Source organism: Sitophilus oryzae, unplaced genomic scaffold (assembly GCF_002938485.1).
Source record: "Sitophilus oryzae breed Bouriz unplaced genomic scaffold, Soryzae_2.0 scaffold_1430_pilon_pilon, whole genome shotgun sequence".
NCBI lineage: Eukaryota > Metazoa > Arthropoda > Insecta > Coleoptera > Curculionidae > Sitophilus > Sitophilus oryzae.
Window position 1 is genome coordinate 610319 of NW_022146094.1, and position 13701 is coordinate 624019.

Below are 13701 nucleotides of genomic sequence, written 5' to 3' on the forward strand. Positions count from 1 at the left end.
GGAAGTTATTACGAGTAGAAAAAATATTGTGCTGGGTTCGCGTTGGTTTCTATGTAATTTGACAAATAAATAAAGCTGTCTCTTTAGTTGTCAGTTTTGAGTCAGTATGTTTTAATTCTCTTTCGTGTGGATTGCTGATTGAATTGGAGCCAGAAATGGCTCAAAACGAAATAAGTAAATTACCAACAGATATTCAGGCTGAATCGACAAACGCCATATCCAAACTACTTTCATTTAAATCCCGAATAACTTATGAAAAGGAATACAAACATTTTCAAAAATAGAAGCAATTAAAAAACGTGCGAGAATAAATAAAGTTTTTAACCAGTATCATTTAATCTACCGTTGCGGTTAAAGTACTATTTTATCTACTATTTTTGCTTAATATAAAATAGTTGCTATGGAAAAAAAGACATTTTTGTACGATATAATGAAAAAATTAAAACATAAACAAACAAAAAAAAACATTAAAAATCGTGATCTTCAAACGAGTCCTTCCTTTCTCTCATGAAATTCAAAGATGGCGTCCTGATGACGAACGAAGAGTCAGTGCCGGGGGTTATGAGGGGTGTTCCTGTTAGGCTGATGGCCAGTGGCAGCGCCGATGGGGTACAGAGACTCGTGGCGCCTCTGTTTTCTGTCACGGACCGGTACCGCACTGGCCTGGACATCCTAGAATATTATAAATTAGTTAAAATATATTAAATCATATTATACCTATGATCGAAAAAAAAACGGTGTCAAAGATGGAAAGTTTCCATCTGTCAATTATACGAGGGAAAACAAAATGTTGATATAAAGATTAATGTTGACCAAAAAGATTTTTCGAGAGACGATAATGCAATTTTATCGTCGTGTATAAAACAATATTTTATTCCATAGGAATTTATTACTTGTAGAAAAAATATTGTGCTGGGTTGGCGTTGGTTTCTATGTAATTTGACAAATACATAAAGCTGTCTCTTTAGTTGTCAGTTTTGAGTCAATATTTTTTAATTCTCTTTCGTGTCGATTGCTGATTGAATTGGAACCAGAAACGGCTCGAAACGAAATAAGTAAATTACCAATAGATATTCAGGCTGAGGCGACAAACGCCATATCCAAACTACTTCCGTTTAAATCCCGAATAACTTATGAAAAGGAATACAAATACCTTGCGGTTAAAGTCCTATTTTATCTACTCTTTTTGATAGATATAAGGCCATTTTAACAGTTTCTATGGAAAAAAGAATATTATATCTTAAATTAATTAAAAAACTGATCTGTTATTGACAAAAATCTAATTTTTTATTCAATATTTAAATAGATACTAGACAAGATGGAGTATAAAAAGTATATTTACCCGAAAATATAATTCCTGAAAGTTGGGAAAAAAGGGCAACATGCAAACTTGGCCATAACGCTAAATGAGAAAATCCCTAATATTCCCATTTAGTTGAGGGAAGGGTCTTATAATTTTGCCGGATTAGCATAATACGACCATTTCACATACCGCTCTATCATATAAGCCGAAGAAAAAAAAACCGTGAGTGTTTTAATAACTAAGTGAAATTTGACAGATTAGTTTAATATTTTTTAGAATTCGATTAAAAAAAGTTAAGTGATATTAAATTTTACGACATATGTTTTCTTTTTGATTCATTTTTAGGGTTCCGTACCAAAGGGTAAAAACGGGAACCCTATTACTAAGATTTCGCTGTCCGTCTATCCGTCCGTCTGTCACAGGTCTATCTTATGAACCGTTATAGCTAGACAGTTGAAATTTTTACAGATAATGTATCTATGTCTTATAAGAACAAATACTAAAAACAGAATTAAAGAAATGTTTATATAAAATTCATAAATGCTTTTTAATTTTCATTGAATTGCAGGTTATATTATTTTCTTCAATGCTTTTTATTCAAAATTTCCCTAACAAAATTATACTCTTGCAAAAATTTCACATCAATGCAGATTTTAGGGTTGACACTGTATATAATTAGGAAAGTTATATTGATCCCTGTCCGACCATATTGCTTATTTAAAATATCTAAATTTGAAGGAGAAAGTTTGTTCATTTTCCTTAATTTTAATTACTAATCTGTTATGAGTGGTGACAGTGATTTTCTCATTTACGTTTAATGAAAATTGTCGGCAGAGACTATGCAGGTTTATCTCAATTATTTAAGACAGGTAATACAGATTAGTATTTATACAGGGTGTTTCAAAAAAACATGTGCCACATCTCGTGGGGAGATTCCTCACGTAAAAATAAGATTTATTTTTCATATCAACATAGGTCCGATTCTGCTTTGTTTCCTAGCTACAGGGTGTTAAAGTCTTTCGATTTATTATAATTTTCCTCCAAGTACTTTTAGCGTTTTGAATGAAATTTTGAGTGTAACAGTTACTCAAAATGCGACATATTTTAAACCCAAAAAAGTGTCGACATATTAACCAGGGACCTGCATATGGGTTATCACTGGAATATTTTTCTAAAAAAAGCATGTACGCCAATGACTTTGTTTTTCTCTTATTAGTGAAACAGTGTAAGCAGTTTAATGTCGATTTAAAGTTGTCTCTTGATATTTTGTCGATTTAGACCTCCTTGATGAGATAAACGCAATTTTATTAATTTGCCTTGATTGAATTTGCCAAAACAAAACAAAGCAAAATCGGACCTATGTTGATATGAAAAATAAATCTTTTTTTACGTAAAGAATCTCCCCACGAGAGATGGCACACGTTTTTTGAAACACCCTGTATTAAGTTCTCTTGTCGACTTCTTCAATTTATGAAGCAGTAAAACTATAAGCAAAATTAATTTTAAATCTAAATTTTTAAACTATTGACGGTGTTGCCAAGCGTGAAGTTGCCCACCGAGGACGGGAAAATGTGAAAATTTCTATACTTGCATTGCTGAAGATAATAGCTCGATATAAAAATTGCTAAATTAAACTTAACGCTATGGTTTTGCGAATTTTAAAAGCAACTTCATACGTACTGTGCTAGTTAAAAAATTCTCACTCAAATTACCAAGGGGGTAGTAAAATAAAAAATTAAAACTCTTTCGAGTCGTACTTTGGTCGACCTTTGGCGCGAAATAAAAATATCAACACGTTATTCACATTAAAAGTTGTGCGAAAGTGGTCGCGAACTTTACATACAAAAACCTTTTAATAGTTATTCTAGAGGGAGCATGCCGAGGCATCTTTCGAGCAAATTAAGACAGATTACCAGATAATGCTTTCATCTTCGGACGAGTGTAAAGTTACTTAAGACTTTTTGTCCTTACTGAAGTTTGTGTAGTCAGGATTGTGTATGGAGTAAAATACGTACTACTGGTGTTATTATGAACAAAAAAAAAGGTTATTTTTTTGGAGAAATATTACAGAAATGTACAGGGCGGTACGAATTGTATTCCGGAAACTTTGGCAGCATATTTGGCAGATAAAAATAAGTTAAAAAGTTCGTATAAATGTATGTCCTAAAATGCTTAGTTTCGGAGATACAGGGTGTAGAAGTTTCATTTTTATTTCGATTTTTTCCAAATAATTTTTGAAGTAACGTCAATAAATAAATAAATAAATAAATGCCTTTATTGTCAAAAAATTTTTCAATTTGTAGACAAAGGTAAACTAACAAACAAAGTAAAAAAAAACAAGGTACACAAACAAACAAACAAAAGATAATACAAAACATTATACAAATAATATTGTCAGTCTTATTGTTAAAATAAACATTTATAAATGTTTACAATGTCAAAGAACAAAAAAAATTAAAATAATATTCAAAAATATTTAGCCAGTTTATAGCAAAATATCAATGACCTCTAAATAAATTAATTTTTTAATTAGTAAATATAGCAATAGCAAACATTAGACCAGTGTTTTCAAGATCAAATTCGATTTTCAATTCAAATATAATTCATTTACGGCGTAGAAAGCCTTGTCTAGTAAATAAGAGTTCAATGCTTTGCGAAATGAAAAAAATGATGTTATGGATTTGATTTCAAATGGCAGGTGATTGTGCATTTTTTTCGAGTTGTATAATATTGAACTTTTAACTAACTCTGAGCGTGGGGTAGGTAGATAAAGATCTTGCTCCGCGTTCCTGAGTGGATAAGTGTGAGATGGCCTTTCTTGAGAAGCTGATACATGTTTACGTATTAGGCAAACGGATTCAAATATAAATAAGGAAGGAAGAGTCAATATTTTTAATTCTCTAAAAAAGCCCCGGCAATGAGTTCTGCTGTTTAGTCCCAGTGAATATCGAACAGCTCTCTTCTGGAGCTTGAAAATGCGGTCAAATTGAGCCGCACAACACGTACCCCAGAATGGAAGGGCATACCTGAGGTGCGACTCAAAAAGTGCATAATAAACAGTTCTAGCCACTGACAAGTTAAGCTCCTTAGAAACAGACCTTAATGCAAAACAGGCAGAGCTCAATTTTTTCGACAAAGCTTCGATATGTATGTCCCATTTCAGAGAATTGTCCACAACAAGCCCTAAGAATTTTACGGATTTTACGACGTCAATGGTGGTGTTGTCAAGTACAAAAGGCTGCAACGAGTTTTTATACGACAAAGCCTTAGTTTTAGAAATGTTGAGACTCAGGAGGTTCGAATCGCACCAAGATTTAATGGTGATTAAGTCATTTGATATAATCCTATGAAGTGCCGCGATGTCCTTGTTGCTCCAAGTGAAGCTAGTGTCGTCCGCAAAAAGACATATTTTGCCACTGATGTTTATGTTAGCAATGTCGTTAATAAAAAGAAGAAACAAAATAGGGCCTAGTACTGAGCCTTGTGGTACTCCACATTCTATTGGCTTGCTAGAAGACAACGTGGTATCCACCCTCACAAGTTGACTTCTGTTGCTCAGATACGACTTAAACCATTCGAGAGATGATCCCCTGAACCCATAGTGCTGCAGTTTATTAATTAGGATCTTATGATTTACACAATCGAACGCCTTAGAAATAAAAATAAAAAAAATATTTGAATGAAAATTGGTGTCTGGGGTTTTTTTGACATGAGAAATTCGATTTTGGTGTCAATATGACTCTTATTTGTCAGAAAGCGCCACCTACATGAGTTTTAACTATTTTGAAGAGCAAGAACTTTCCATTTCTACCTGTGTTGTCAAAAATTTTATAAGAAAATTTAGTAGGCAGTCATTTTCTACAGTTCCTAAGAGCATGAGATACTCAGCTTGTTTATGAGCATACTCACTTGTTTATCCTTTGGTTTGGTTTTATTATATGTATTTATATTTTCAATAGGGTTTCTTTGATATATTTTGTACTTCTAGCTGTTAAAAAGAAATAAAATATCAGTTACTTTCTATAAATTTAATTGTTATTATGAAATAAATTTTTATTGGAAAATAAAAGAAATTACATTGAAGAAATTACAAAAAAGAAAATATGTAGATGGCGCCTTCTACAAGTAGAGTATAGAGAATATTGACATCAAAATCGAATTTCTCATGTCAAAAAACTCCCAGATACTAATTTTTATCCAAATATTTACGTTACTTCATAAATTATCTGGAAAAATTTAAATAAAAATGAAACTTTTACGATCCTCCGAAACTTTCAGTCCGAACAAACAGTTCGGACCACCCTGTATAGTGGTGCGATATCTAGTGTTTTATTTTGCAAATGTCATCTTGTAACATCTATCATCTATGCAGACTACAACAGCTTTTGTTTCAATTCTCTATTCAAAAACATATTTAAATAAAAAAAAAAATAGGGACACATACCTCTGACATCGACAAAGCAGCAATCTGATAAACGCTGTCCTAAAAGTCTTGTTGAAAATCGTATAAATGATTGGATTGATGGTTGAACTGACGTATCCCAGCCATAAACACGTGACGACCACGTGCTGGGGTACATCACAATCCGGACAGGCTGCAAAAATGATGTTGAGCACGAAAAATGGCGACCAGCACAGTACAAAGGTGAAGAACACCAATCCGAGCACTTTGGAGGCTTTCTGTTCTGTGGCTACTGAATTCGAGGCGAAGGTTTTTCGTTTAACCTTACCAGCCAGCAACCTAAAAAAATAGTTAAATACATTATTATGCACTCAAAAAAAAGTAGTATAGTGATGTGAAAACCGCATCTTTTTATCTCTTCACTGAAAAAAATATAAGTAATTTTTCAAAAAAAAAATATTGATATATTATAGTATTTTTAATAAGAACTTTTAGTTTGGTTTCAGAAAAAAATGTAATTTTGCAGAACGAGTAAAGACGAAGAACAGTTCAGGAGAAAGTCTCAGAGCGTGGGTGATAAGTGTTTTTATAATTTAAGGGAAGAATATTATTTTAATTATGTTTATAATGGTAGTTTCTGTGCCAGCCCTCTTAGAAAACCCTTTTCTTGCATGATTTTTTTATTTTAAAATGACTCTGCCAAGATGATTATTGGAAGTGACAACCACATTTGATAGAAAAATGGTTGACCTAAGATGTTTCTCTCAATATATCTTATCTCGTTTATATTAAAGATATACAAGAAAGAACTTTTTGGTACTTTTTAAACTTACAATAAAAACTCACAAAAAACTGCTTTCTTGATTAAGACAGATTTTCAATGTAATTAACTAATTAACAAAATAATGAAATAAACTTTTTCGTTTTCGGGCAAATAAAATTAATATCGTCTGACATAAAAAGGTGCCCCGAAAATCTTTTGTTCTTTTTATTCTATTTTATATCGCCTTTTTTATTAAGTATCTTTTTTTTCGAGACGTTTCGCAGGTTTCCAGACGATCTTTTCCAATCTTTTTCTCAACAAAGTCAGAACTTTTTTGCTATCAAATATTTACCTTCATAAGTATTCCAACTTAGAAAAAGGTTCTCTTGTGTATGAGTATAACTGGCCATGAAGCTGTCGAGAAAAATACGAATCATTTTTAAATTTTTCTGAAATATGTAAAGAAGGACTTATATACAGGCAATTGATTTTTATGTTCCAGTCCAAAACATTGAATAAAAAAACTATGATGGCTTGATCGCATAAATGTTTGATTGGATTGAGGTCGGGACTACAAGGAGACCAGTCCAACCTCATCCAGGTACTCGGTAACTTCCAGTATTCCTAACTCGTTACCCCGCGCAACGTACTTGATTAAGGTTTGTAGAACTTCAGCATTAGCCAGTTTTACATAAAACGTTAAATACTTATTTTGCTACTTTTCCGGACTACTGAAATGGACTCTTAAAGCAAGAACTCCAAATAATAAAACAAGAAACACGTCGAACAAGATTAAGATCCACGCTTTTTCCTTTTGTGGTGAATTTAGCAACAATGCGGCGCATTATTCTTCTTTTCGTGGTTTCGTACGCGCCAAGACGTTCATTCCGCATATTTAAATAAACCAACTATTCGCGATGGGACTCGGCAAAAGTCTTATTTAGCGTAGAAAGTGGGTAACTAATATTTCTCTCACGTTTCTGCATGTTCGCCTGTCTTGCGTGCTACTATTTGCGAGATATATACTACTGTGCACTGTTTTACTGTTTTAAGTTGATAGAAATACTGTACCTTGTTGCCATTGTTCGAAAATAAGTAGGTGTATAAAGTTGGTAGAAATGCAAGAAGTATAGAATAGTCAATACTATCACGATCATTGAATAGAAGGTTTTATTTCTTACTGAATTAATATAAGCTTATAATTATATTGTCTTGGTTTTGACGTTAACCATAAATAGAGTCATAACTTCCTTGGGACATTATTAACGGGAATTAATATGCCATAATTTCCTATACTTTTTAAATAACGCGTTATTGTACAAAAAGCCAAAATAGTTTCATCGACAAAGCATTTACAAAACAAACAAAAGCACAAAAAAATATACAAATAATAAAAAATATCATACAATACCAATCAATTAAAAAAAATTACGTCGTTAACATTACAAATAAAACATATATGGACATTGCAAAACACATTGGCGTACAATAAAATTTTACAGTAGGAAAATTGTAAATGGATATTAATCATGTAAGAGTTAGACCTTTAATCAGTGTGTGAGATGATCAAAATTTTAAAATTCAAAATTGTTCATGATTAAACATCAACAAAAAAGTCGTTTACCGCATATAGGGCTCTCTCCAGTAAGTATAATTTCAGAACTTTGCGAAATGCGGGAAAGAATGAAAGCGACTTGATATTCAAAGGCAGATGATTGTACATTTTTTGGTATTGTACAGTATTGAGCTTTTAACTAGTTCTGAGCTCGGGGTTGGCAGATAAAGATCGTGCTCCGCATTCCTAAGTGGATACTTGTGAGGTGGCCTTTCGGGAATAGCAGATATGTGCTTGCGGATTAAGCAAACGGATTCAAAAATGAATAAAGAAGGAAGAGTCAGTATTTTGAAATTTATAAAGGAAATTCTGGTAGCAAGTTCTACTGTTCAGTCCTATTTGCAATTGCTTCTCTTTTGAAGTTTGAAAATACGATCAAATTTTGTTGTGCAGCAAGTACCCCAAAATGGAAGGCCATAACGAATATGTGACTCAAATAAGGCATAATAGGCTATTCTAGAAGTTAACAAGTTAAGTTCCTTAGAAACTGATCTTAGCGCAAAACAGGCAGCGCTTAGTTTCTTTGATAAAACTTCGATGTGAAAGTCTCATTTTAACGAATTGTCTACAACAAGTCCTAAGAATTTCACAGAGTCCACGAAGTCAATAGTGGTGTTATTAAGTACAAAAGGTTGTATAGTAATTTTATATGACAAAACTTTAGTTTTTGATAGGTTGAGGCATAGGAGATTAGAATGGCACCAAGATTTAATGGTGCAGATATAGTGCCGTAACATCTGGGCCGCTCCAAGTGAAACTAGTATCGTCCGCAAAGGGGCAGATTTTACTGCTAATGTCTAGATTTGCAATGTCGTTGATAAGTTTGCTTTTATAGATAACAACGACGAAAAACAATACAGAGAGATTTTGAGTAGTAATATAAAATGAAAATGGACACTCATCTAACTACTTTAATAATTTATTTACATCATTAATATCACATTATAATAAATTTACAAGAGAACAGTTTCATCGTTATCACTTGCTATAATATTTTTCTGTCTCAACCACTGAAGGTATTTTTTATATTCCTTTTGGCAAATGGATTCACTTTCAAGTGGAAGTAACGCTTGTCGTGCTTCTATAGTTTTTTTTTAATATTTCCTCAATTTTAATGGGAAAGTACTCGAACGTGTGCCGAATTTGTGCGAAAGGCGTTTTTTTTGACAAAAAACTGAACCAGGGGCGGGAAAGTGAAATAGCAAAAGCGGTTCCACCGTTTCCACGGAAATTTCAAATAAAATAGTTCCAGCCTCAGGCGCTAGGTGGTAGTGCAATTAATTTTTAGGTTAAGAAGTTGCTACTAGTTATTGCCAGATGGCGTTAAATCAGAATTTTTTTGTAGTTTCCATAGTTACCAACGGCCATTGTCATACTATAGTCAAATTCTCAAAAAATATTGTCGTTGTCATAGCGCCAATCATAATATTATCAAATGATTATCAAAACGTTTTTCAAACTATAATTTGTTATATGTGTTTTAATTAGACAATTCCTTTTGTTTGTGGCCCTAAAAATATAATGTAAGTATTTTTATCATTTAAGTACCTATTTATATTTACTCCATTTACAAAACTTTGGGCGTATTACGTTGATCTTGTTTTCTTATAATAAATGATGTTTAAATATTTGACTTATAAATAAAAACTTTAAATAATAAATAATATTTACACATGTTTGGCTTTAATTTTGTTTAATAATTGTATAAATTATACTGTTAAATCTTATTTTTTACACATCACAACGATGCTTGTTATTAGTATTGTTGAATTTGTGTAAAAAATAAGATTTAATAATCAAATTTAATTAAAAGCCCGCGCTTTGATCCATTTAAAACAAACCCTACTCAATAGATGGCGCCACTTTTGTAGGACCATTTTTTAGTATGGTAGAGTCCATTCTTTTTCTAGCTAGGTATATTCTTTGAACTGAACTCAATTGACAACAACCGTCAATTTATAAACAAGTCATTGAATACAATAGTAACCTGGCAACAAACAAAGTTCCTACTAGGAGCGTTAATATAAATACCTGAAGATTAATAAATGCAACATTTGTGTCTTTTTAAAATGGGACAAGACATACTAAATTCAGTAAGAAATAAAATTATTTATATACCATGGGAATTATAGTGTTTATAATCTCGAGATTTAATATGCAGAAATTTTACTTACGATAATTAACACACTCATAATACATAAATAACTATTACTGCTCTATTTCGTTCCACGCTCTAACAACCAGATATTGTTTTCCCGAAACACCAAAAAAAAAACACGTAAAAATAACAAGAGAGTTCCGACGACACGTAACAGCATATCCCGACAGCATTAACAACATGATGCTTCGCAGCTGGAACCGCAAGTGCAATTTCCACCGGTGGTGGAAATTTGGAAATGGCGAAGCACACTTCAAAGTCCCATCTCGTCGCAGCAGCAGCGAAAATGGATTGCCATTAGATGGTAATTGATTTGGTAGTTATTTCGCGATTGGAGGACCTGCACTACGTGTAGTTTTAATTAAGAGCCTTGCCGGATTGTGATACTTAAAATTAATTGTCTTGCTAGGGCTTGAAAATGAAGGTGAAAAGAGTTTTATAAAATTGATGAGAGGATATTGATCTTAATTGTTGTAGGTAAACGAGTTGATCAGTGAGATTTGTTAAATAAAATGACCCAAAAATAGTTATATTTACATTTTTATCAAATCGTTGTAACTTTTTTGCTATGGAAAATTTTGTATTTTTGTGAAAACATTTTCAAAGAAGCTTTTTACGTAGAATTTAATGGTTTAACTATATTTTTTTTAAATATTAATTTAAGAATTATCAACAGAAAATTTAATTTTTTATATGGGACACTTTGTATATTTTTAATTCATTCAAAATAATTTAAAATTACCTTTCCAAAAATGTAACATACTCGATATTTTGCTCGATTCCTCTTCGAGATATAGAGTTTTAAAAAATTTGCCCACTTTGAATAAGTAAGCTTCGAACGGCTATAATGCAAAAACATTCTAGCCTGTGAGCAGCAATTAAAACGAAAATAATATTTGCATTGAGAGATGCAGAATTTTATAACAATTTAAACTATACTTAACAAAATCAACACATTTAAACTATGTATATCTAAAGGTAAAAATAAGAACCTTTATTCTTCCGCAAAGATAAACATCAACTAAGGATAACAGGCACTAAGTCCGGTGGCCTCGATGGCCAACGGCTGGATCTTGGTTAGCTATTCAACTATTGTCGAAATTGGCTGCAAAAATTTGCAGCCAATTTCGGAAGGGTGCTGATACGGAAGATATAGTGATAATCAACCTTAAACAGGCAAAACTGAAAGGAAAAATTTTATGTGTAGAGAACATATGTAAGATTTTACCTGAAATTAGTCAAGTTAGACGTGGTGTGATTGAGTTGCAGCTTGAGCGACTTGAGTCGGCAATTTCTGGCTTCCCTCGCTATATTTTCGGGCGTTTGCGTCCCTTGATCTCTTCTACTCGCCACCGCACTGATGTTGCCATTGCCGCCGTTGGCAAAGGATAACTGGTTATGGGAGTTGGCGAGCCTCATATTCGAACTTCGGCTGTAATTAATAAAGTTTTATAATTAGTTACAGAGGTAAAGGTAGGTTTTGGCGGAGTATGTTTGACAACAATAATAATTGAAATCAAAAATAAGTAAGTTGAAAATTATGGAAGAAAGAAACTATGGTCAAATGGTGCGAAATATTTTGAATAAAATAATTTTCTAAAAATATTCATGAGCGAGAAAAAATGTCCGGATTTAATTTGACCTCGTGTGGTATTCGGTAAGAAAATTCCACACCAAACTGTGTTTGAAAATCAAATAATTAAAATGCATTTTTCGATTTTTGGCCGAATTGATTATTTAGTTACTATGACAACTAAGTGACACCCAAACCTAAATTTCAGTTTTGAAGCTGTCAAGCGGCACGGCTTAAAAAAAATGTTTCGTTTCTGTTATGAAAGCAAAGAAAATATTCGCCAGGAGATTAAGCAGTTGACACCCGCGAATACTAGGAAATCGAAGTCAAGCGTATGGAAGCAGTTTACAAACTTTTATCTCAGCTTTGTAATTGAAATGTGTCAAAATTATCATGTAAACAAATAAAAACCAGACCAAAGAATATACCTAGCTAGAAAAAGAATGGACTCTGCCATACTGAAAAATGGTCCTACAGAAGTGGCGCCATCTATTGAGTAGGGCTTGTTTTAAACGGATCGAAGCGCGGGCTTTTTAAATGAGCGTATTTATTGAATTTTTCTCTAAAATAATTAAATTTGATTATTAAATATTATTTTTTACACAAATTCAACAATACTAATAACAAGTATCGTTGTGATGTGTAAAAAATAAGATTTAACAGTATAATTTATGTGTAAATATTATTTATTATTTAAAAGTTTTTATTTATAAGTCAAATATTTAAACATCGTTTATTATAATAAAACAAAACCGACGTAATACGCCCAAAGTTTTGTAAATGGAGTAAATATAAATAGGTACTTAAATGATGGCAAAAATAAAAGACTTACTTTATATTTTTAGGGCCACAAACAAAAGGAATTGTCTAATAAAAACACATATAACAAATTATAGTTTGAAAAACGTTTTGATAATCATTTTTGATGAGTGGCGCTATGACAACGACAATATTTTTTGAGAATTTGACAATAGTATTACAATGGCCGTTGGAAACTATGGAAACTACAAAAAAAATCTGATTGAACGCCATCTGGCAATAACTAGTAGCAATTTCTTAACCTAAAAATTAATTGCACTACCACCTAGCGCCCGAGGCTGGAACTATTTTACGCGAAATTGCCGTGGAAACGGTGGAACCGCTTTTGCTATTTCGCTTTCCGGCCCCTGTACCAGACTCTCAAAAATATATTCTGTCATTATAAACGTCAAAAAATTTCCAGTATAATTCGCCCACAAGGAAAAAAATTTCACTAAAATTTATCCGTTCCCATGGTGATTTGACAAAAAAACACGTTTTGATTGGTTAAAAATTACAGGTGTGGAATCTTCGTACAGGATCGTGTTGTGAGTCAAAATATACTTTTTAAGACTCGCCCAGTATATTATTAAGTTTTTATCTTAGTAGTTTTAGTGAATGTCTAATTTATTATACTAAAAATATATCCTGTCTCATTTATACACCACTTGAACCTACAAAATTTAAAACAAACTCTCCTAAGAAAGATTAAAAAAAGAGTCTTCTTCAAGAATACAAAATTAAAGTTAAACATTATCTGCGCCGAGCTGTGATGAAAGTCTGTAGCAAAAATTGTTCCTAAAGCTGCAGCGAGTTCCAGCATTCTCACCCCTAATATTAATTAAGTTTTAATGAAAAATGTGGAGATGCTACAGTCAGTCATTAATTTTCACTCCACTCTTTTAATTGCATTTTGTTGCCTCAAATGAAGTATTAAAATTGCATCTTGGGATAGAATAAAATTTGGTCTTTTATCATTATGACGCCCCAACCGAAAATCCCTTTATATACTTAATTTCATTTGGGAAATTTTCTTGTTTGGGAAAATTAAAACATATCACAGGAATGCAGAAGATTATTAACACAAGT

At 32.3% G+C, this 13701-nt stretch overlaps 1 protein-coding gene across 1 annotated transcript in view; it reads right to left on the bottom strand.

Annotated features, from left to right (window-relative positions):
• Positions 1–272: 272 nt before the first annotated feature.
• Positions 273–13701, bottom strand: part of LOC115876255 (5-hydroxytryptamine receptor 2C-like) — a 103843-nt gene continuing 90414 nt past the window's right edge. Inside the window, exons 5-7 of the mRNA XM_030891962.1 lie at positions 11470–11673; positions 5748–6044; positions 273–672 (exon numbers count right to left, since the gene is read on the bottom strand). Of these exons, the coding sequence (XP_030747822.1) occupies positions 468–672; positions 5748–6044; positions 11470–11673 (706 nt within the window). The 3' untranslated portion in view covers positions 273–467. The remainder of the gene's footprint in view (positions 673–5747; positions 6045–11469; positions 11674–13701) is intronic.